Source organism: Ornithorhynchus anatinus, chromosome 9 (genome assembly GCF_004115215.2).
Source record: "Ornithorhynchus anatinus isolate Pmale09 chromosome 9, mOrnAna1.pri.v4, whole genome shotgun sequence".
Taxonomy (NCBI): Eukaryota; Metazoa; Chordata; class Mammalia; order Monotremata; family Ornithorhynchidae; genus Ornithorhynchus; species Ornithorhynchus anatinus.
The window spans coordinates 14,928,896-14,954,870 of NC_041736.1; the positions used below are offsets into that span (position 1 = coordinate 14,928,896).

Consider the following 25,975-nt stretch of genomic DNA (forward strand, 5'->3'; position numbering starts at 1 on the left):
TCTCCATCATTGGTGAATGACAAATTTCATTTAGAATTGACGGGGACAAAGAAGGTTCCGCAGCCAGAAAGGGAAGCAAAAACTGGGGGGTACAGGGGCAACAGGAACTAGGGTGGCAGGCCAACTGCTTAGGTGTGAGCAGAGAAAGGTTGGCTAAACAGAACATGAATGAGATGGGCATCAATAGATCTACATATGTGTCCTTTTTGCGAGGTGCAGGGACTCACCTGAAATTTAATCTGCAGTGTATTTGAATCTTCAGATCAATGATCTGTGTTCTACACAGCCAATAATATCCACTCTCCCACTTAGAACCTGCATGATTTAATGCTAATACACCCTTTGGAAACTATTACTGAAATCCCAACCAGACGGATGAGAATTTCACCAAGATGTAACCTCCTCCTTGACACCCTCCTCAGGCCCCAAGGAATAATGATGCTGCTTTGAACCACTTGAAGAAGATTAAGCCTCCAGGCAAACAAAACTCTACTCTTCTTTGGATGATACTTTCATCCTGGCATTTAATTTTCTTCTAGTACTGATCACTTACGAAGTAAAAACTGAGACACCCATGTACCACTTCCTTTGAGTGTCTAATACTATGCCATTTACAACGAAACTAGGCTTGGATAGGCAATGACAAATTCCTAGGGCTTTTAAAAATCAGAAGTAGGAACAATAATAGTATTTATTGGGTGACTGGGTGACATGATCTCTGGCCCTCAAGGAGTTCATAGTCCAAGTCTGAGAAAGACACAATAAAATGGATATTGAGAATTTCTATTTTGGGTAGCTTGTGCATGGAATCTTGTCTCTTGAAGTTATAAGCTAAATTTTAATTCCCCTTTTTTCAATTTTTCCTATTTCAACCAGGAGAGCGAGGACAACTGGGCTCCAATTTTGCACATAACGTGATCAAGCCTATGTGGTACCTCCTTCTTTCTCAACCATTAACAACCTTTAATGTCTCTCTCCCCCTCTAGACTGTAAGCTCGTTATGGGCAGGGGAGGTGTCTGCTAATTCTGATGCATAGTGCTCTCCCAGGTGCTTAGTACAGTGCTCTACACATAATAAACACTCAATAAATATCATTAAGTGACTGATCACCTCCTGGAATTTGGTTGGGACTTTTCAAGCTGAACTTTTTCAGGGATCTCAAACATCTAGTAGACCAGTTTCACTGTTGGTGGCAGCAAAGTTGAGCTCCTTGGGAGAGCTATTTTCTTGATGAAACTTCTGGGTCCTTTTGGCTCCTACAAGGACTATTTTTAGACATTAGAATCATTCGATGTAGTCAGGTCACTGGACAGAAGCAGGGGGGATTTTCAAATAACAGAATGTAAGAATCCAGTTCCATGCAGTTGTGGCCAACAACCGTAGTAACCATCTGTTTACCTATTGAATAATCTTTCACATCATCCTCCTGCACATTTCAGCTCTATAAATACAGGCAGAAAGTGAAACAGCTCCCAAAACTCCCTCTAGGGTGTGACGCATCGAAATGGAGAGATGTAGGAAAACAAAAACCCTCAGCCAAAAAAAAATAATGGAGGACAAAATTCCTTCTCCAGACATGTCTTATTTTCTCGTTGGTAAGCCTGACTGGATTCATTTCCAGCTAGTGTGGCTGAAAGATTGCTGACCAGAGGGCATGGAGTTCTGAGTGGACAGAGGATCTGCTCTGTGCACTTCGGAGTCCAAATGTAGGCCCGTATTCCTGGCACACACAAGACGGCACACATGGGATTTTGGGAGGTTCACATCTCTTCAAAGAAATGACAGTTTAATCTGCTTCTGAAGTAACATATTCCTCCTAACATATTCCAGAAGCAACGTTGGTTTTTCAAAGTAAAAGCAAATAGATGGCCACTTAACTCAGTTTGGCTTTATTTATACATTCAACTCAGACAGGGAGTTTTAAAAATTGCAGACAGCTCTGCATAACAAATCAAAGGAAGACCAATGCATCAATCATCTATTAGACACCGATGTAAGCAAGCAGGCAATATTACACAACAGAAAATCTTGATCAAAGTTTCCCCAACTGGAGATATAGTGGGGTTTATTTGAAACTCTGGTAGCGGAAGATTAAAACCTCCCATTGTCCCATAACAGAATTTAAAATGAGAAGTCATGTATTGGTTCTAAAAGGTTCAAGGGGGAACAAAAGAGCCACCAGCAGGCTGAAAGCTGGAGACCAGATCAGGCGATCACCGAGGAGCCAAGAAGGCTGAATGGTCTAAATCTGGTTCCCCAAGGTCAGGGACTGGGTCCTTTTTTCTGCTGCCTAATTTCTCACAGTGCATAAGATGGAGGTCGGCCCTGAGAGGGAGCTCAGGAAATGCCAGTGAGTAGATGAAGTATATCAAAAGAATATGCTGTAGGGAATTGTAAAGTAGTCCCCTCCCTGGCCACCATTTTTTAATGGCATTTTGTTAAGTGCTTACTCTGTACCAGGCCCTGTACTGATCACTGGGGTAGATAAATGCTAATCAAGTTGGACACAGTTCATGCCCCACTTGGGGCTTACAAGTCTGGTCCCCATTTTATAGATGAGGTAACTGAGGCACAGTGAGTTGCTCAGGGTCAGAGAGCAGACAAGGTCACACAGCTTCTGAACCAGTAAAGCACTAGACAGAACATGGATCTGGGAGTCAGAAGATCATGGGTTCTAATCCCTCTCCATCACTTGTCTGCTGTATAACCTTGGGCAAGTCATTTCACTTCTCTGTGTCTCAGTTACCTCATCTGTAAAATGGGAATTAAGACCATGAGGCCCAAGCAGGACGGGGACTGCATCCAACCTGATTTTCTTGTATCCACCCCAGCACTTAGTAGAGTATCTGGCACATAGCAAGCATCTAACACATGCCACTATCATTATTTTTATTATTATTATTCACCACACAGCCCCATTTTGCCACTCGCTCCTCAGAACAAAATTGTAGCTGAGCCTTTATGAAACACAAGTCAAGGAAGTGAGGCTGTGACCCCTTATAAGGGGCTAATACATGGGATACCATAAGGCAAACTAGAAGACTGGGCCCAAAGATTTCCTGTACCGACATGACATTTCACATGCTAACACCCGTGACTTCCCTTCACTAGCTAAATAATTATTCTCCCAGGTTCCAAAGAATTCAGTTGCAGACGGGGCCACAATGATTTACTCAAAAATTACTTGTAAATTATTTGAAGAGGTGGCTTGAGTTGGCTGTGCCAAAGTAGGGGATATCAGCACAGACCAAGAAATGAGAAATGATGAAATAAAAAAATGAATTTATCCTTTCCAGAATAACATGGAAAAAATGACTGTAGGTTCTGCTTTGTATTTGCTAGGTCATAAGCTTCCAATGCTATAACAGAGTAGCATGTGGAGAGAAAAAAAAAGAATATAAGGATATACAAAATTCATCTTTACTGTTTAAGACTGGCTTCCTCAGTGAACTCCAGCCAACAAAACAACTCAATGAATAATCCATGTGGCAAATCACTTCCAACAATAGTCCAAGTAAATCAACATATAAGGCTATTGATCTTCTGACTCCTTAGACTATTAGCCCCTTGTGGGACAGTGACTGCATCTGACCTGATTGACTTGTATCTACTCCAGTGCTTAGAACAGTGCTGGACACATAGTATGCACTTAAATACCATAATCATCGCCATCAATATGCAAAAGAAAAGCTAGTGTGCAATCACTCCAACTACCTGATTTCAGGGTAAAAGCAGCAGCTACATTATAAAGCAAAAAACCTCCCTTTGGAACCCGAGTTCCAAAATCAGTGAAGCCAACTTTCTCTTTTCTAGTCATATAAATTGAATGTCACAGTTCATTGGGTGTATATAACAAAAAGGGTCACACAATTAGTTCATAAAATTATAATGCAAATTTACCCAAAATGTTATTCATATAAAAACTAGCCCATAAAGAATGATGCCCTTCCCAAGACATTTGGTTCCATCCTTCTGCTCTCCTCGTAGCTAGGTTAGGAGAATTCAAAGATCCAACAGCAAATACACAAGGCACAGAATTCCTCTGGAAACACAAATTCACCTTAAATCTAAGCACAGTGCAGTGGAAGCGGAGTATACTGCATACTCACAACCTGATTTTCATTGAGTTTGTGCTCAAATCAGGTAGATCCTAAACACATGAGGTAAAGTTTATCTTTAAAAAAATAATAGGATCACTGATGTTTTTGGAGAAAATGAGTGAATGGATTCCCCTCCCAACTATTAGAAGAATCAATCTACTATTAATTAGTACATAACCTTGGTAGCTTGGCCCAGACAATCATTCTAAAGGTCTTTTTGCCTAAATAGTTGGAAAAAGACACTGAAACACTGAAAGACATTGGGACAGTGGGAGGGGGAAGCAGGTAACAATTCAGAAACAATGATGAAATAGGGAGTAAATTTGACAGGCTCTCATTGTGAACCAGAGATGTAGGAGGTGTGTGCTCAATGGAGAAGCCAAAATTCCTCAATGGAGAAGCCCAGAGGCATTTCCCCAAGAGGTCCAATTTGTTAAATTAAGATTCAGGGGAAAGAATCTGGGCTGAAGTAATTTTAAAAAATCAGTTTTCCACAGCTTTGGATCACTTGTTAACATAACAAATAAAAGTCTAAGTCTGAAGTTGAGGAGAAACACAAACTAGCAATCAAAGCTGAAATTCTGAATACTAAATGAAGTTGAGAAAATGGACCAAAATACACAACCAGCAATGGAAACAGAATGTGAACCACATCCAGAAAAAGAGGATCTGTCTTAAAAGTAAATATAGCAGTTGGCAAATTTGAAGAAGCAGTATAGAAGGTTTTTTTCCCTTTTTGGCTTCAAGTAAAAAACAAAACAAGGTAACAGTTCAACAAAAGCCAGTTTAAGCTTCTCCAATTTAACATCCCTAGAAAAAAATATCCCATGAACAGGGCACTTCTTTATAATGAATCTGAGACCTCTTATTATACTGTGGCTCTTCAGAGCACCATTTTTGAAACAACCTAAATGAGAAGCAAGTGTCGCCTACTGGAAAGAGCACTGGCCTGGGAGTCAAAGAATTTGGGTTCTAATCCCAGCTCTGCCACTTATTTGTTGTGTGACCTTGGGGAAGTCACTTAACTTCCCTGTGCCTCAGTTATCTTATCTGTACAATGAGGATTAAAACTGTGGGACATGGACTGTTTCCAACCTGATTATCTTGCGTCTACCCCAGCACTTAATAATATGACTGGCAACAGTAAGCCCTTAAAAAAGTACCATAAAATATCCAGAGATGGTGAAATACATTGTGTGAGAAGGATGTGAATCCCCACCATCGAAAACAGGAGACAAGGCAGAGAGACTGAGGAAATGGCTTGCCCAGGAGTGCGAGCCTAGAAAAAGGGAATTCAGCAATGTGACAAAAAGCGTACAACGTGGTTGTGCCAAATCCAGCAATCTGCTTCGGGTCTATTTTCATCCACAGATTTTCTGGTAAGGAGAAGTCAGCTCCCAGCTTTAATAAGGAGATGGAGTAGCCTCAATCATCTGACCTTTCTCCCCAAATGTTTTCAATCTCCAATCCTCAGATCTTCTAGTTAGCATTGGCACAACTGTCAAGAGGATGATCAGCCAGGTGAACCAACTCTGCAGACCTTATCTTTGAGACCATTTCTTTGAAAGACTCTCCACGGTATTACAATCTGCTTCTGAACTGACCACCTTTAGTGTCAAGTTAGTTTGGAGATAAACTCTTACTTTGACATACTAGCCACTGGCAGATGGGAGGGAGTGCATCCGAGGGTCTAAGATATAAATGAGAAAGTCAGACAAATTGCTTTTCAGTTTTCAACCTATTTCTGTAATGCAGTAGCTAAGAGGATTTTTGTCAGGTACAAAGAAACCAGAGCGGTTTCCTCAGACCTATTAAGAAACAAACCTTCATTTCTAAAACCTTTAGACCATTCTCCCTTACAATGTCTGTGATCCACAGCCTCTGGTCATATGATTCAGGATAACAATTCAAACTGCTGAGTAGTAAAGAATGTTGATTACATTTATGTTATTAGTATGTCCTTCTGGAAGAAAGGCAAGGAAGCTTCTATGGTGGATTTGGGGGTATAATATTTTAAAAGTTTAATCTTTTCTAAATGTATACCAATCTAAAAAACACAGGGATACTAAATGACACTGTTTAACACATTCCAAAAATCTGCAGGACTATATAAATGTCAAAAGGGACTGGCTAAATTGTTAGTTGATAAACTGTTCTGGAATACCATAATTAGACTTGAAAGCAGTGGCACAAAAACTGAAAGGATCAATTCAGTCTTCATTTCTCTACGGTCAACTGAATTTTATTTCATGAATTATTCTGTGTAACTTTTGGATATGGCCTTAAATGTAAAAGTACATCAGAGAACTCCTAGATGAGAGGAATATAAATAGGATAGTCACCACTATATTTGCAAACCTGATATATAATTTGCATATTCCTCCACTGACTATAGCATTGATTCCCAGACAAGTGAAGATAAATAAAATATTATTACAACTTCTGATGCAGCTATTTCTTCTTTTTCATTCTTGCCCACCCATTTAAATTTTCTCAAAACTCCCATCTGTTAAAGCAGTATCACTGAATAGGGGAAACATACAGAGAGCCAGCAGAAGAGTCAGAATGAGGCTGGGAGGGCTAATGGAGATCTTTGTTGGATCACCACTAAATAAATAAATGGTGGTATTTGTTAAGCGCTATGTGCAGAGCACTGTTCTAAGCGCTGGGGGATACAAGGTAATCAGGTTATCCCACGTGGGGCTCACAGTTTTAATCCCCATTTTACAGATGAGGTAACTGAGGCACAGAGAAGATAAGTGACTTGCCCAAAGTCACACAGCTGGCAAGTGGCGGAGCCGGGATTCGAACCCATGAACTTTGACTCCCAAGCCCACACTCTTTCCACTGTACCACGCACTAGCCCAAGGACCCTCTAGTTACATTAAATATGTGGAAACACTTTTCTGAAATAGTATACTACCTAAGGGTGCTTGGCTAATCACTAAGGAACTGCACGCCTTGCTTAATTTTGACTATTCGTCATCCTGTGAAAACAGAATGTATTCAGCTGTAATTACTACACAGTACACTGCGGGGTTTTATTTTTAATTGATAAATGTGGTTATTTTATACACTGATCATTACATTGGTTAACCAGCTAATGAATGCAGAAAAGACCACAGAGACTACCAAGGCTACTGCCTCCTGAGTTACAGAACTATAGCACAGCAACAACTTTATGCTGGGGCCGCTTTAGCTGTAAATGGCCTTGTACTCTTTAATGTGCTGCAGCCCCACCTTCCTATGAACTCACTGCCTAATCAATCAATTAATGGCATTTATTGGCCATTTACTGAGTGCAGAGAAGTGTACTAAGCACTTGGCAAAGTAAAATGCAATAGAGTTGGTAGACACAATCCCTGCCCATAAGATTACAGTTTTCTGTACCCTAGAACAAACATGGCTAGCAGGCAGGTGGCAAATACCACTAAAATTAATTTCTTTGGCTGGCTGTTACTCCTGAAGTCTCAGGATCGAGGTTTGCCCATTTTTCTCAATGGGAGGCATCATCACCATTATCGCTGTCATATTGGTAACAGTTCTGCTATATATACGGATAGTCTCTGATAATTATACCCCAATTTGTGCATAATAAAAAATAGCATGAATTTTCCTCTCACATCAGTGATATGCACATTTGGTTATTATATGAACCCTATTTCATTAGTTAAGAGTAAGAAACTTGCCTGAGATTAAATCTGAGATTGTAAAGATCATGTCAAATTAGGAATTGGGATTTTCTCAGAACAAAGGGATGCAGACTCTTACCTAAAGGTATGTTCTTGATCTTCCTTTAACATTAAATCCTTATGAGTTACCTTTCAATGTACTGGAACTCAAATGAGATTTGAATGTGTGTTGAAATATTTAAATTTAGTTAAATCCTAAACCCTCAAGGACTATTTCCCTGTCCTTTTATGTGTTTAACTAGCATCAGAGCTAAGGGGAATTATATGCCTGCACTGAAGGGACAACAGTTAGCCTGAATTGCACAATGGGGCTTTAAATGGAAAGAGATACAGTTAAAGGAAAAATAATTTGTTTGCAGTCCTTAATGATCTACTGAAAAAAAAATAACTGGAAATTATACAACTCCATGGGGAAAAGATAACATGATTTCTGTAAGAAGAATTCTAGTCTCACTGTTCTGCTGGAGACTTGTGATAGGGAAATGTGTTGGGGTTTTTTTTTTTCCTAAAGTCCTCTGGCAAAGGTCTAAAACAGAGGCTTTAAAAATATGGAATAATCAGAAGAGTGGACAGAACCCTGTGTCACTGAGAGAAAACTGGCTGAAACAAAGGAAAATAATGATATAAATAAACAGTAGCTTTGGGGGATGGAAAAATATAAATACTAAGGACCCCAGAGGTCGCTGCTCAAGCTAGCTCTGATCTGGAAGAAGGTGGACTCAGGAAAATCTCCCGACCTTGCAGAATGATATTTAGCTTTTCTGGCTGATAAGAGACAATGTCAATGGGGGCCAATTGTGGGAAGAAGTCAGAAAACCACCTACATGAGCAAAAATTGAAGGATGAACTTTGATATAAACAAATTCAAGGCAAAAACAATCCAAATTTCAACGTACCTGATAGGCTTTGAGGTTACCAGTTATGACCATTCCCATAGGTGTGATAATAGACAAAAAGGCCAGTGGGGCATTTAATAAATATTCTGGAATCTGTGTGTAACTCTGGTTGCCATAGCTAAAGAAGGAGAGACTACAAGTGGAGAAGCACCAAGAAGATCAAGCAAAATGACCAGAGTGTGGAGTAAATCCTATACAAAACTGATCTGGAATGATTACAGCTGTTCAGTTGGCAAGACAAAGACAGAAGAGGAAGTCACCGACTTCTGCAACATCATGAAGTGTATGTAGAAAACAAATGCAGAATTGCTCTTCAACAAATCCAACGCTTCAATGAGGGACATCCATTGAACCTTGAAACTAGTAGCTGAAAAACACACCAATGGAACTGATTCTCCACAGAGTGTACAATCACTATATAGAATATTTTAGCAAGGCCACAGCCAATGCAGGAAGGGGGGAAGATTATAGGGAAATCACAGGCTACAAATCCCATTAGGTAACGAGTCTAGTTTTGCCTACTCTTCCCAGAAGCTTCTGGGACACTCTGGGAGGAACCTGAAGCAGCGTGGCTCAGTGGAAAGAGCCCGGGCTTGGGAGTCAGAGGCCATGGGTTCAAATCCCAGGTCCACCGCTTGTCAGCTGTGTGACTGTGGGCAAGTCACTTACCTTCTCTGTGTCTCAGTTACCTCATCTGTAAAATGGGGATTAAGACTGTGAGCCCCGAGTGGGACAACCTGATTACCCTGTATCTACCCCAGCGCTTAGAACAGTGCTCTGCACATAGTAAGCACTTAATATCAACATTGCTATTATTAGGAAACCCCAGCCAGCTGGGGGCAGGGGCAAGTTCTTCTAAAGGTGAACTACAGCATGCTGGGCCTGACTATTCCCTTGAGACTCAGTCAGAGGAGATGCCATGTAATAAAGTAATTCTCTCTGCTTAAGCCACATTTAGGTTAAGAATGTGGGGGGTTATTTTAAACTAAACTCTCTTCTCAGTAAATTCCCCAAAGGCTTAGACAACCACATGTTCAGAATACTTGTTGTTAAATGGATCACTGAGTTTGGCCCTGTCATAGTTTAACCTTATGGCTAAAATATTACCCTGAAAATCTTAACATGGTATTTTCTGCTGTTACCCTTTCCAATTTGTGGTACTAATTAAATTCTGACTTTGATCATTTTCCTGTCTGAGAATTTGATGCAGTAATGACCACTGGGGCCGTCACATTACTCCCAACTGGGTCCTGGCTGGGATTTCTAATTCCACAATTTCCTTGGATCATCCAAGGATTGTTGGTCTTAGTTTGGGGTTAAGAAGGAATGAGAGGTCCCAATTTCAATCCCCTGAAGCAGAAGCCTTAGAGTCCAAGTGTGTGCATGTGGTAAACAAAATGATGAAAAAAAACGAGTTTCCATTATTTACCACTTCCCAGGGAACCAAATTAATCAATCGAAATCCAAAAAATTTCACTCAAGCACTGGTAAAAAGAGAGCACCTATAAAGTTAGTGAATGAAATGCCTCATGAACTGAAGAGCCACAAACCAAAAACACATTATGGCTGAGAGCATAAGAAGCAGGGTGGCCTACTGGATAGAGCTCAGGCCTGGGAGACAGAAGGACTGGGTCCTAATTCTGGCTCTGCCACTTGCGTGACCTTGGGAAAGTCACTTAACTTCTCTGTGCTTTAGTTACCTCACCTGTAAAATGGAGATTAAGACTGTGAGCCCCAACTGGGACAGAGATTGTGTCCAACCCAATTATCTTGTATCTATCCCAGCACTCAGTAAGGTGCCCAGCACAGAGTAGGTGCTTAACAAATGCCATAAAAAAAGAGTTGCAAATCAAAACAAAAAAGCTTTAAGGGGCACAGTGAGCAGACGTTTGGGGGGAGTAGGGAGGGGCGAGAGGCAAAAATGGCTGCAGCTGAGAGCCAGAGAAAATGGGCAGGAAGCAGGGCTGGGTGCCTCACCCACCCACCACTCACCCTAAACAGGGCCCATGAGGGCAGGGGCACTACCACTGCCAAGAGGACACAGCAGAAGTAATATAATAGTGTTGTGCATGCAAACTGTGTTGCAAGTAGGAAGTATTCTGTGTAGCTCAAAGGCTGCACCTTGGTCATCCCTGGCTGACCATCATAATCTTTCCCCAACTAAGTGCCCAGTTCCTATTAGGTTGTAAATTCCTATAGATAACTTCCCCATTCTGATCCAGTCACCCTATCCTTTCATAGTTTGGGACTTTTTAAACGAAAAGCAGCAAGCATTACTTTCACTTACAATTAGATGAATTACTAACCAAAACTAATAGAGAGTGAAAGGGAGGAACAAGCAGGCAGATCAAAATGCATATAAACAAAGTAGGCAGAGATTAAGTAAATTTGAAATCTCTTCTTATGCCTAGAATTGCTTGTCCCAGCACATAACGCCTAAGTGAGAACCTCTCAGGAATCTCCTGCAGAACTTTCTTCAGAGATCTTTTCATTGTTATTGAGATTCAATAAAAGCAAAATGGATTATGGCTAACATCAAAAAAAGGTGTCTCAGATCTGTTATAAATTAGCCCTACTGGGAAAAGGACCAAAAAGATGTTCCAAATCAGGTGTCTTTACTCCCAGGTTCAACTTCTGATGAGTGACTGGGCTACCTCAGGCAGCAAATAGAGAAGAATTGTACCGCAGAATCAACAAACTCATAAAATTTGGTCTTCCAGCCTAAAAAACAGCTACCAGGTCTTTGCAACACTGGGCAGGACAGTGTAAAACTAGGCCTTGGCGTGACAAAAGCATGCTTTTGGGTCCTAAGATTATTCCACAAATCTATTAATTGCAAATTCTAGCCAGACCCTCAATCACTGACTCCAGAAGGATATGAAAGATTCATGAAAGAAACTACATTTGAATCCAAGTTCTGTATTCTGGACAGAACAAATGAGAAATTAAGCACTAAATTCTTCCTCAAAGAGAAAGCAATCAGCTAAGGCCTCTCTATTTCAACAAAATTGTAGTTCATGTGGGGGTTAAACTGCAAGGACATTTAATATCAAGTTCAAACAACTTTAAATTTAATGACGGGGGGCAATGGCTTCTCATAACTAGTTGCCCCTGTCTAAAGAAGACTCACTCAAGTTTAGTTTGAGAATTCACACTAATATAGAATCATTCAATCGTATTTAAGAGGTTCTTTCTTAAGTTCATATTTCCCATGTTTTGTCTGGAATGCTGTTGGAGAACCAGAGCACATTCATTCAACAACCCATACTGTTTGACTATAGCATGACTCAGAAATGAGCTTTTCTGGGGGCTTTTAAGTACTACAAATATAGTACTACTTAATGTGGTGTTTGCCCAACTGCTACCCTCACAGTACCCAGCGTTTAAAACAGTGCTTCACACATAGTAAGCGCTTAACAAATACCATCATTATTATTATTATCATCAACTGGGTGAATAAGTGTACCTGTCACCAGAAAGTGCATGTCACAAGCAAGGGCCAAAAGAAATCCAGAAAAGGGTCTAATGAGCATCCAAATGCATCCAAAGAAAGTTAGTAAGCTTTGTTACTCTATTTTTCTCCTACCATTTGGTTAGATAATATAAGGAATTGTGTTTTCTGGGGAGAATTCCAAGTGATGTATCTAGGGGCAGATATATGCAGCTGCTTTATTAATAGGAGCAATATCAGAAGTTGGTTTGCCTGGAAAAATTGGGGAAGGTGCAGACTTGGGAAAACCTAAAGGTTTTTTAAACTGGAAGAAATACAATAGAAAGGAAGATGTCATCATGAGACTCTTACCAACGTCAAAGATTTAGTCCCATGGAAAGACTTAGTCCCCTGGTGAAGTTGACTTTAAGGAAAGAAAAGATATTCTTCTTTCCACCATGCTTCATTTTGTGCTAAAGTGAAACCATCAGATGCCTTGTCACAATGCACCCCATGGACCCAAGGTTAGATGGATCTTTCACCTACGGCTGGAAAGCTGAAACAACTGAAAATGCCATAGATGAATTATGTTGATGCCGACAATCACTTAGGAGAAGATCTTCAAGGTTAACCCTTATTCCCACTTAGTGAATTACAGCTTCAAACCCAGGTTTCAGTTAAAAATCAGGCCCTGCTTTTGAAGAAACAGTGGAGTTCAACTGAACCAGAATTCTTAACTGACAACGTTAATTGGAAAAGCTGGGTCTGTGTTTTCACTGCTGCACTGATTCATAATCATGCAGTTCAAAAACTGAGAGCTTGTCAGGAAAATTACAAATGTCACAGAATTAATCCACAGACTGTTATGGCAACGACTTTTGCTCAACAGAGGATGGTGGTGTAATAATCCTTTTATTTGCACAGTGCCTCCCTCATGCAGGCTAGGCAGAAGCACTTCATAAACACCATTTAATCAATCTGCCCAACCAACCCCTGAGAATAACCAGTTTCCTGTTTTACCCTGGGATAAATAAAGCTATAGGCCCAGGGTGGGGCAATCCAGGGGGCAGGTGGGCACAGGGTTTGTTCAGCAAACATCAGGAGTATGGTACCGCTTTGGATATGACAGTAGCCAAAGGGATTAAGAATTGAAAAAAGAATTGAACTCTTTTGGGAGCCACATTTCCTAGGGCATCCCCAGATGGCAGCTGACTATAGCTCATGAAATTCCTGTAGGTTTTATGGTTTCTGACACTGCTGCCATGGATGTTGCCATCTTCGTAGTTTGTAGGATGGCTCCACTCCTTCCATCCTACCCATAGCACAATAAAAGCTCAGGAAAGGTCCAAGGAGATGAGCTTTCTGCATTGTGTGGGCACAAGAAACACTGCAATTAGCCCCATGTGTGATATGGGTTTCAAAGTAGTGGCCCATATCCACCACTACTACCGGGTTTTCATTAAAATTTCCCTCTTACAGTCTTCACATTTTCCCAATATGACATGTTGCATCTCTTAAATCCCTCTGCTGACTTGTCATATTGTAAGAGATACCACCCAAAAGGAAAAGAGTGTAGGCAACTTCAGTTTATCTATGTCCCGGAAAAAAGTGGGTTTAAAACTTTTTAATAACATTAAAAGTGCAAGCCTTTGAGCTGATGCTTGGCAAAATTGCTCTTAGAAAATGGGTTCTGTGAGCCCGCACTCATCTAAATCAGATCAGAAGGAGAGAAATTCCTTGGGTTTTAATATAGCTGAGTATATATCATATGGAATAATCTATGCCATATTCAACCTTATAGTCTTTTTCCATTCACTAGCTTTAAATTGTTGATTTTACTTTTCTTTTTCTCTAATTTAGTAAAATAATTCATTAAGGTTTTAAATAAAGAAAAAAACCCCCTTGACAATTTAATCCCTTTGAAAATCAAAGCAAGGAGCTACAGTAAAATTTTACTGGTTCCCTTTTTTAATTTGAAAGGGGATAGGCATGTCAAAAAGGAGTTTAATCTTGGATTATTATTATGCCACGGATATCATTATTCATTGCTGTGGAAATATTTTTCTTCTTACCTAATCTAATGTGAACATTAAGTACAAATAAATCCTCTGGCATTTTATGCAACAATCAATAGTCCCCAGAGTTTATATGATTTCCTAAATGGTTTTGTTTTCTTTCCAAAACAGAGAGTCATATCACACTGAATCAGTTCAATAATACGGTCTATGCTGCAGGGATCCATCCACCATCTTTAGTTTGCATTGCCAATGTAAAGTATTAAGAATCACCATTTAACAATGGCATTTGGACTGAAAGATAAGCACACAGAGATAAATATTCTCTTTTTGCCCTCAGAATTAAAAGAAAGGAATAGAGAATGAAACTCTTTACATGACTGTCACTAAATGTATTCTAAACATCTCAAACTGACTTAATGGTGCCACTTGGTGACTCAGTAATGCTAAATTTAGTTCACTGCAGTCTCCTGGTCAAAAGTGTAGTTTTGCCAGTCAAGTCACTTAACTTCTCTGTGACTTAGTTACCTCACCTGTAAAATGGGGATTAAGACTGGGAGCCCCTGTGGGACATGGACTGTGTCCAACCTGATTATTTTGTACCTACCTCAGCACTTAGTACAGTGCCTGGTACTGTGAGCTCGTCTCTAAACTGTAAGCTTATTATGGACAGGGAAAGCGTCTGCTAATTCTGTGGTATTGTACCTACCCACCACTGAGTACAATGCTCTATACCACTGACTAATAGTAAGCCCTTAACAAATACCACAAAAAAACAAAAAGCAACCACCACCAACAACAAAAAATGGCCAAGCCTCCTCAGGCCCATAACCTGAAGAAAATGCTCCATCTCCCAACCAAATGGAGGGTGAAATGTCAGCCAAAAATCGGCACCCAAGTGTTTAGCTGCTCCATCTTGCTGCATTCAACTACAAAACCTCCCCAGTGCTGCTTGTTGGCAAATACAAATAACACGGGGCTGTTTCTGCTACTTATATAACTTGTACTTAGAGAAAAAAATGTAGGGATGGAATTGTAGAACCTTTGTTCATTTACTCACAAGCCCAAAAGTCAGGACAGAGCCGTATATGCCAATAGAAGTCAGGTAGTAATTTTTCCCAAAGCCTCCCATGCTCCCAACCATAACCTGAGGGGCTAACTCAGAATAAACAAGCTTCTAAGCACTGAATTGGCTGTTTCTTGTTCAACTCAACACAAACACTAGTCTGTAGCCTGACACTACCACGACTTCAGGTACAGACTGTAGCACTTCTTTTTGTATGATTTTTATTACCTATGGCAACATTCAGTACAATTTCGTTATGTAGGGCAGGCTCAGATGACAGGAACTTCTCCTCCTTAAATCGCATCACCAGTAAACATCCCAGGATTAGTCACTGAATTGAATATAAGAGGCACCTAGAGAACACTTCATTGTCAATGGATGTTCACTCTTCCCCAAGACTTTCATTGTAAAACTGCGCTGCTGCTCAATAAATTCCAGCTCACTCACCACAGACTTGATCACAGAGTATCGCTTTGGTGGGCAAAAGTGCCTCACACAGTCAACCATATGCTCACGAATGAGAAGCTCTGTCCTTAGCATACCCTGGTGACTAAAGCACTTTGGCTTTAAATAAAAATATAAAGTCTGAATACCTGTTGGAGGAGCTCAAGTCCCTGAATGACAATATCAGTTTAATAACAACTGTGGCTACTCAATGGGGCATAACTTATCCTAACAAGAATAAAAAAAATCTGCAGAACAACTCCCTTTCTACCGCCTTCCCTAGAAAAGGCTGTAAAGAGTTAAGTCATCTGGAAAAACATCTGGAAAGGGAGAAATCGAGTGGATCAGAACAGCGATGGAGCAAGGCTGAAGAGATCCACAATCAGATGAAGATGGCCGCTTTGAGTTATAACACCTCAGGAAGGTTGTTCCAGAGAGCAGGCGCTACAGAGGAAAGGCCTTCCCACTCAAGCAGCTTTGTGGGACACCGTGAGAAACAAGAAAGTTTGGGATCCTGGAGGCTGCTGGCCTGCTTTCTTCAGCGGGAACTGAAGTTAAAACAAGGGACAGCATGCTTGGAGATCCTTGCGCTCCAGGAAAGCTTGTGTGCTTGTAAACAGTAAATCAATGGGACTCAAAAGGACCTCAGGGATGGCCAAGTCCCACAAATCAAGAGCTCCAACCCAGAACAGAAAATGGTGAAGGGCTGCAGTAACCGATAACGTGTTTGCACAGCTGACCCTTCCCACAACGAATCAACTTGTGCCAACAAGTGAATAGTGTTATAGTCCTAACAGATTTGTGCTGTGGGAAGAATCTTCCTTAATTCTTTCATGTTACAGAGACTGAACAATGAAAACATATGTTAGACCTGGATCAGTGTGAATCCACAGAGGGTGACACTTGTACTAGATCTTCTCTAAAGGACTGAGAATAAATACCTTTTGGGGGGGGGGGGGGGAACTACCTCTCCAAAGTGGGAAGCTCCCTATCTTTCTTTCTCTGAAGCTGTCATTCTAAACTCCCTAGTGGGCTTCACTAGTGGCCTCTTCTCACAGCCATCATTATAAAGCAGGACCAATATTCACTTTTCAGTTCTAGGCAGCTCAAATCTCTTCTCTATGGGCTTCTAATCTCTGCCTCTCCAGCTCTAACTCAATTCTTTTCACCTTGGCAAAAGAAAATTAGTGACCAACCTCTATACATACGGCTTCACTCTTAGACCATTGACAAGCCAAATCCCCACCACCTGGATCTCTTTTTCCTCTTCCTCCCTCAACCTTGCTTGCTAAGTTTAGCCCATTACCTGCATGATGCCTTACCAGAATAACCTCCCCAATCCTGGTGACAACCCCTACTTCAACTATTCTTTTATGCTATCTCAGTCTGTTTTCTGCAATTTGTCCAGTTAGGTTTGTGCCCCTGAAAGTTACACTTTCTAATCTGAAAAAGCACACTTGTATTCTGTACATCCTTACATATATCCCTATTAGACTGTAATTTTCTCAAGGCCCGGGACTATTTATTCATTTTGTAATTCCTCATAATGCCCAGGACATGCAAATAGGTACTTGTTAATTAATACTTCAAATAATGGAGATGGTTCAGTAACGCACACCCCTATTCTTCCACTGAGCTTTTCACTATGTGTTTTACAAGGTCTCTAGTGACTTAGTACACAGTATTTCAGCAACACAAGCCTGTTTGGGTTCACTGAGCTATATTACTGGAAGACTAGTGTCCACAGACCGGACATGTACCTCAGTGTAAGTTTTCCTTGTCACAAGATTTGGCAAGACACAACCCTCAGATTGCAGGAGAACTGAGTGCATTTACCCCTTTGGCTAATAATTGCATGAACGCCCTTTCAACATCTCCCGTTCTGCAACGATCATGTTCTCCACATTGCTATTCAACTGAAAACTCCTTCTTTCTAAAAGATATGAAGTGCAAGCTGAATCAAAGTCAGGCCACAGAGGAGGTCAAACACTGGGAAGGTTAGTGGATGTTATTCTGTATTGTACTCTGCCAAGCGCTTAGCACAGTGCTCTGCACATAGAAAGTGGTTAATAAATACCATTGATTGATTGATTGAAGAGCCTGCTGACCATGGGACCCCTCCAATCCCAACACCAATGACAGGGTCCTCTGTTCTCTCTACTTGCCCTTGCTGATGAAGGTCAGGTACCTCTTATTGAACCTGAACTGGCTGAAGAGATCAAGGAAACATCTCTCTGATAGGCACCACAGGTGTTCTGGCTTTTGCATCCTCTGGGGCAATAAGGCTATCACATTTCACTGGGTTTTTACAGAACTCACACGAGTTCTTTCTACACTCACATTGTATGCCAACTGGATTTTGCCTGCTTCAGCTGAAAAGAGGAATGCCATTTATCAGCTGCTTTCAATCTACAAGGGAAAGGAACCAGTTCCTCCACTGAAGCAAGGTTAAGCAAACTAATCTTCCTGTTACAGTCCTCCCTTTTTGGGACACATAGAGAATGGATTCAGAGCTTGTACTCTGTTTGCTAGTCAACAGAGAGGCAGCACAATAAGCATAGTTACACATTCGGCACCATCTCCCTAGTTTTCCACTGTCTGAAGCTAAATTCAGTTTCTTTACCCAATATCCACTCTAGGGGCTCACCAACCTTATCACTTCCAAATTACTAAAAGTATAAAAAAAAGTTTCTTGCTTCTTCCAGAAGGAGCTGCTGCATTTAAGCACTTTGACAGTCAGTTTACTGTTTGTGTCTGAATGCATCCCATTTAATTTTGGCTCTTCCATAGAAGGCAATTAGTCCTCAGCCCTATCAGTCCTTCTTCAAGGCAAATTCAGTTTTATGTAGGTCTGTGAACAAGAGACAGAATGCCCTGAACCATGGGGTTGAAGTCTTCCTGTAATCTACATTTGCTGCTGCTTCCATACAAGGCATATCCTTCAACTTTCCAAATCATAAACTATTGCCCTTTTCAGAATTTTTCATGGTGCAATAAACTTTCATTTTGATACATATTCTTAAGGAATGGAAAAATTTCCATGCTATTTTTTAAAAGCCTCTTTGAACTTGATTTTTTTTTAATTACAAGAAAGTGTATGGCAGGGGAGACAGGAGAGGGGGTGAGGGGCTTCTGGCACATCTATAATTCTCATGCTAATGAGGAAACTTAACTTGTGCCTTTTCCTTTATTGCACATTCATATCCAACCCACACTATAACATGCACATACTTGCACTTTCACTTGCACGTGTGAGCTTAAATCTGGTGAATCTAGGAGGCTGATATCACCTCACCTCACATGACCGCTAATCCCCAAAACTCATATATGTCTTAGTTTCTCAGGCAAATGCTGTGAGACCTTTCAATACAATCTACATTTAAAAATATCTAATTCCAGTGCCTTTCTGTCTTTGCAAACATTTGACTGCTGGGTAGACGAACGAGTCATTCCTAGAAATATCGTTCTCCGTGAACCGAAAACATGGATTTCGGAGAGGCTGATACTTGCCACTGTTGACATTTAAATGATACCGCCATCTAAAAATGTTTTGAATTCACGTGAGAATAAAAGACCTGATATATAATGGAGGAAAGTCTGAGATTCATAGCCTTGATCTGATTACTCCAAAATGTAGCAAATGTGAAAGAATATTACAATGCTCGGAAACAAAAAGAAGTTTTAGAAAAATAAAAAAGATATGAAAAAGGAGCTAGGAAAAAGTTCTAATCATGGTTTTTTTTTAATATCTTTAGTAGGCTGGAATTATGTACCGCTTTCATCTCCCATTTGAAAGTCTTTTCAGAAATATTTTCTAGTTCATAGTTCAACAACTGACGTATGGAGAGGTGAACCCAAGTAATGGGGTCCCACAGCAAGTCCAAACAAAACATGAGATGTCTCCAGGACTGCCAGCATCAACTCCAGGCAAGAGACTAATTCACTTCTACATTCTTACCTGGTAAGGCAACTCTCCAAAGATAAATGATCAGACTTCTAAAAACAAAGTTCCTATTACTGAGACCAATTCTCTTAGGCCCTCAGATTGCTTCCTGCCAATAAATTCACTTTAGGGGGAGCATTAATTCTTTCAGACCTCTGAAGGTCTTTAAGTGCTCTGTTGCACAGAACATATGTGCATGTTGTTCTTTTACTGATAGGATACAGCCATCATCCCCAACGTGGTCTGACAGCATAAATGCTCCTCCTAAAGTGTCAAACTCACTTCCAGGAAGCAAATTTCGATATCGGGAACATGGCTCACCCTTTTAAGTGCTAATATCTATCCAGATGTGAACCCCAGTGCTGACTTACTACTTGTACAAAAACGAGGAGATTAACTTCTCTAAATGATCTGATCACTCCAGTGAAAGAACTTTGAAGCAGAGTAGAGAGTCAAAGATGAACAATTCCTTACTTTTGTCCCTTCTGAAGACCAGATCAGGGAGCGCAAGGAGGAATTCAAATTCTACACTGGATAGAAGGGGATGGGCCAGTCGGGCACCAAATAATCTGTGGTCTACAAAGTATTCTTGCCAGAACTCATCTCTGGAGAAATCTCTCAGGCTCAGAGAAAGAGGCCAAGGGGCAAGAGGTAGAGAATTCTGTTCTATTATTTAAAAACTAGGAAAGCAGAAGCAAACTCCTAGGGGGTTTGAAATCAACAGTATTAATCTATTATCTACTCCAACAATCTTTCAACTAATCCCTTTCAAGTTCAGACCTCTCGTACATATAAGAAAAAAAAAATTCTTTCATAGATGAGGTCCAAATTAGAGATAAGACAAAGAGCTGCTGGAGGAGGCAATGCAGCAGACAGTTTCTTCATGGAAGCATGTTTGTCAGCCCTTCTCTGAAGGCAATATCAATCGACAAAATACGTGCTATGAACTAAAACGTGATTTACCTATAACTACATCGTGACCATCAACCAGGCCTGCCGAGAACAGCTCCTGAGAAACGCCATCTGCCGTGTCTGTCCAAATGTGAAATGAATATGTATTAGTGACCATAAAATAAAAATCAATAATCCACTGTGATTTTTAAAGAATATTTTCAGTTACAAAATGCCCCAAAAGTGTGGTTTAAATTCAACTGGGCATCCAAGCTACTGTAGGAGAAAATTCCAAAGTAACAGCATATATTACATTGAGGCAATTAGCTCCTAGCATCAATGCAGCAGGCACCACATGAAATTACTATTTCATTCCTGGTGAAGTGATCCATTCTTCTCCTTTGGCCAATGTCCCACTTGTTTCCTAAATGCACTTCGCCTTAGTTATCTCACAATCACACCCAATGGCATAGTTTCTCTTTCTCGCCAAGGTTAATACCGCTCATCGCTCAATCCGTTTCTATCATCAGCGGCTAGTGAATCGGGATTTATGACAAAGGTTGAATTGGTAGCATCTGATGCAACTCAGATTTGGCACAAGTTCACACAAAGCTTGTAGCTGTCTGGAAAAAATACGCTGTTATGCTTTGCCCTATTAAAATGCATTTATCTTGACAATGAGCATTTGATAGCAATAGCTTTAGTCCCTTACAGGGTACCGTCGAAACAACACAGCAAACCATCACAGACACGGATCAGTAGTTAGCAACCTCCTTCTAATGACGGAATTAACCGTGCGGGGCAGAAAAAAAGTGGGTGAACCTGATTATGAGGTTAAAAATCCACATTATGACAATGAGGAGGTGCCTCCATTTAGCAAAATTAGTCTAGGTTTCCCAGGGAAAAAAAAAGGAGTTGACCACTGAGAATGATTACGTTATTTGACCTCAAGGGGACTAAAGGTGGGCACCCTCTTCACAAGACAGTGGGGAGACGAGTTCCCTACACTGCTTAAACCCCACTGTTCTCTCCTTCGGCAGGGATTCTGGATGCCTGGAAGAGGTCACTCAGCGAGAGGAGAAGGAAAGGGAGTTTAACGTTCCCACTGAGCAGTGCCACAGGCCGCGAGCCCTATATGGAACAGGGACAGTGTCCGATCTACTTACATCACATCCACTCCTGTGCTTAAAACAGTGCTAGGGACATAATAAGGGCTTATAAATACTACAGTTTAGCATAATAAGGGCTTATAAATACTACAGTTTAGCATTTGGACATCCTTCCACGCTGATGGAGGGAGGGAAAGACCAACAGGAAGGACAAAGGATCAGGAGAGAAAGGAAGGAGGAGCGGGCAGAAGGATGTGGGACTAGAGGAAGAAAAATCAAGCCAAATATTTATTCTTCTTCCTTACTTTCAACTAAGAGGGACCCATCTCTTTGCTCTTGGGTATCATCTCTCATGCTAAATATGGATGTACTAGGTGAGTGAAAAAGAAAGATCTGTCACCTACACAGAAATTAAACACTCTTAATTTATCCTATCAGACTACTCATGAAAGCTATGGATCTCCCAACCAAACCCAAAATGTACACTAAGATCCCAACAGATCGAAGAGCTTCCAGTCAAACCAAATGGCTGATATAGAAGAGCCCCACAATGAGAGAGAGAGCTAGAATAAAATCCTTTTCTGCCAAAAGCTAAGGCCACCGACATTCCACAATAACAACTGAAAAATGACTACAGCCTTTTAGGGGTTCAGAAGCTGGGAAGACACAAACATGGACAAGATCAATTCCATATAGCAGTCATGTCGTGTCAACACAAATCTCAATGAAACTTCAAAAGAAGGGGCATGAGATTTGGTTCTTCACAGGAATATCTGATAGCTAATTAGATGTTTGCTGTGAGTATTAACAACAGGAATAATCAAATTTGTGGGCTGTGACAATGGTGATTTTTTAGAAATGCCATTTCTCAATTCTTATTGGGTCAGATCAGCCTAATATTCTGTGTCTGACAGTAGAAACAGAATACTTAGATGAAGAGGATGATACCAGTCTCCTGAAAATCTTACCTTAAAGTAATTCATTATGAAGCTCTCTTCAATGAATTTATCCAAACCTCTGAAACCTATTTATTTTTTCAGCCTGTAAAGTTTCTTGTGGTAAATTCCCGATGTTTACTGTAAGTTGTATGAAGAAGCATTTCCTTTTGGATTAATATTGGTCATAACAAAAAGGAATGACACAGTCCAAGGAGGCCTGCCTAGGTTCTCAGGCAGAATAGTTCCTCAGATGCTGTTTGCTCATCAATTAACAATGAATCTTTGTAACATAACGATGATCTCCAATGTCTTCAATGCCCAAATAAATTGCTTTTCAATTAATCAGTTTCCAATGACAATGTACAAGCATTTGATGCATTTTTCATTTTAATACTTTGGATTCTTTGGTTAAAAAGACATTAAACCTATACCTCAGTCAATCTTCACCTGCTTGCCATTTTCAAGATACACACTGAGTCCTGTCAGCACTTTCAGCCACTGTTCTTATTTTCACTTGAATGACAAAATTGACAGGTCACTGGCACCACTACCTGACTACTTCCAATTTCCAACATTGGCAGTTTTAAAATCCTGCTTGGTGACATGCTTCATGTTCTAATAAGATATAGCTAGAGTTTTGTTGAAAGTTTAAACTGATACTGCTTGGACACTTCCGAGATGGTAACATTTTTCAGTCAATATATAATTTTTATAGATCCTTTATTTTTTAAGAGCTTCACAAACCACTGCCTGTTGTAGGTTTACTCAGAGTTCATGCCACTGCCAAAGAAAATCAAGCAAAAATGGAATGGATAGTGGAGACAGAATTTTTAATTTTCTTGGGGCTTTTTTCTGATTCTCATAAGAATGACAAGATTTGGGGATTTTTATTTTTATTTGGAGGGACTGGGGTAGGAGGGGTGAAGCCCAAGAACACTTGGCTAGTATTTTCTTGACTGACATAAGTGCTTAGTACAGTGCTCTGCACACAGTAAGCGCTCAATAAATACTGATTGAATGTATGAAGGCACACAAATGCATGTCCTAGTAAGATATTTTGCCACTCAAATTGATACAGTCGATGATACCTTGGTTTTCATTCACTACAGTGACATAAAATCTTAGGGAGAAAGCACTTTGGAATTGAAATTTATTAACCACAAACAGTAATCAATTTCTGAAATGCCCTTTTGGACAATAAATGAATACTTTTAATTAAAACTTACCTCTTCCTGGAGTAAACTCAAATCGTATGTCATTAAGTTCCTTTCTGGAGTTCCTGAAAAAATTCCATACGGCACATTAAAATCCAATGAAGCTCTGCTTAATCAAACTAACTGTATTCAAATTTTTACATGAATTGCTGTTAATATGTATACAGTATTTTAGAGTTTTATGTTACAGTATTATTCCCCCAACTGGAATAAACACCAGACATAAATTAAAGAAAAGGCACGGGGAATTTAAGAGTACTTGAACTTCTCACGATATTTCCTGGGGAAAAAAAATCTATATATTAATTTTTAAATATAGCACAACATCAGAATCATCAAATCTGTTTTGACATTTGAAAATCTTAATAAAAGACCTGTTCTAGGTACTAACATACTTTCAAATTTATTAAAGGGACAATTTGCCCATATTTACCCTAACTTTACAAGCATAATTTCCTTTATGATTTTCATCATTTTCTTGACCACTAATGTTATTATGTTGAACAAAATAAAATAAGAATGCTGGGAAGGGAGTGAGAGAACCAAGTGAGTTTTAGATCAGATCCAAATGTTAAATTAAGCTTCATGGAGAGGGACTTGCAAAAGGGAATTCACAGGAATTCCATAATCCATAAAAATAAGTGACCAACATATCTCTAAAGCATATAAAATGTGACATGACTACTGGCCCACCAAAAGTACAAAACCTTGTTTACTCCAGGCATTCTTGCACTTCTTCCTTTTACAGCAAGGCTGGGCTTTCTAGAGGAGAGTTTTCCCAAACTAATCAATTCTGTTTGTCCCAGGTGAATTTCCCCTTCCTCCTGATTGTTTATGTACACGAAGCCAGCAGGGCTTGTCTACAGCTGACCCACCCACTTTCAAGCTGCACTGAAAATTTTCCTTCAATATGAGAGAAGCATGAATTAAATACAGGCTGTTCCACTTAAAACCAGCCCACACTGCAGCCAGCCCTCCAAATGCCCACACCTTTCAAATGTCCCCTTTCATGGGGGAAAGTGGGGTCAAAGGACCCAGTGCTTAGAAGAGTGCTTAGCACATAGTAAGCGCTTAACAAATACCATCTTTATTATTATTATCACTGCCCCCAAGATGGGGGGGGGGGAGTTAATCTATCCCTAAACATACTGATCATGTTTCTGAAAGAAACCTAAAGAGAGGACTCTCTGAGGAATAATTACTTAGGGGGATCTGTTTCTTAAATGTATTTTACAACCTGTAATGCCCTGAAAATGCTCATTGCTACAAGAAGACTTCTTTTCCTTGTTCCCATGAGTAAGAAAGAACAGTAATTTCCTGGAGGTTTACGTGGCTCTACAACATTACGATGACTAAGTCATTAAGTACTGTACTTATGCCCTGAAAATCCTGACCTTATTCAATGTTCAATTATACCTATTATGTAATAAATTGTACCCACCAAAACAATCCATTGAGAGAAAAAAAGAATCATTAGAAGAGTACCACTAGGTGACAGAAATGCTCAAAGAATATTCCATAAGAGAAAACAGAATGTATTTTAAAACTTCAAAAACTAATTATAAAGATATTTTATGGCCATCTTTGCCTTTCCAGCACATGCTCTGTAGCATTATTAGATTAAAGAGGAGGGTCTGTGTTTTTTGGCTCGAGAACAGAAACTAGCACAAAATCCTGCACATACAAGTCTTAATACTTGTGATAACTTGATATGACATGGTGAAACTAAAAAGATAAAGACCTCATTATATCCAAAGAGAACCATGCAGCTAGGTATTAGAATATTGCATGTTTCCTTCAAGTGAAGGTCTTACTTTTAGGCTACATATAGTGGTTTCACTTGTATATAATAGATACGTTACAATCAATGCTACATCTACACTTTGCCATGTACATTAGCTTGGTTTTGAGCTAGCCAGGTTGCCTCATCGTTCTTTTATGAAGCTCAACTTAAAATATTCTCCTCTTTTGAAAAGATCACTATGATTGATTGTGAGCCATAGCCTTGTCCCATCAAGATGAAATATAGTTGGAGAAACGCCTAATTGGATACAACTACTGAAGGTCATTCTTTAACAAAGAATTAATCTCTTCTATCTCCTACTTAACACCTTTAATTGAAAGTACATTTGCTTTAATTGATATGGCACAGGGTAGTCTTGATTTCTATGAAACTGAAGGGAAGGTATGTTGGATTCAAGGCCAAAAATTAAGTAAATGATTAAAAGTTAAAAAT

The 25,975-nt window shown here is 40.0% G+C and overlaps 1 protein-coding gene across 1 annotated transcript in view; it reads right to left on the reverse strand.

Moving 5' to 3' along the window:
• STK39 (serine/threonine kinase 39) overlaps nucleotides 1-25,975 on the reverse strand; it is a 213,715-nt gene that overhangs the window by 18,525 nt on the left and 169,215 nt on the right. Inside the window, 2 exon segments of the mRNA XM_016228175.3 lie at nucleotides 20,551-20,619; nucleotides 23,752-23,804. Coding sequence (XP_016083661.1) covers nucleotides 20,551-20,619; nucleotides 23,752-23,804 — 122 coding nt within the window.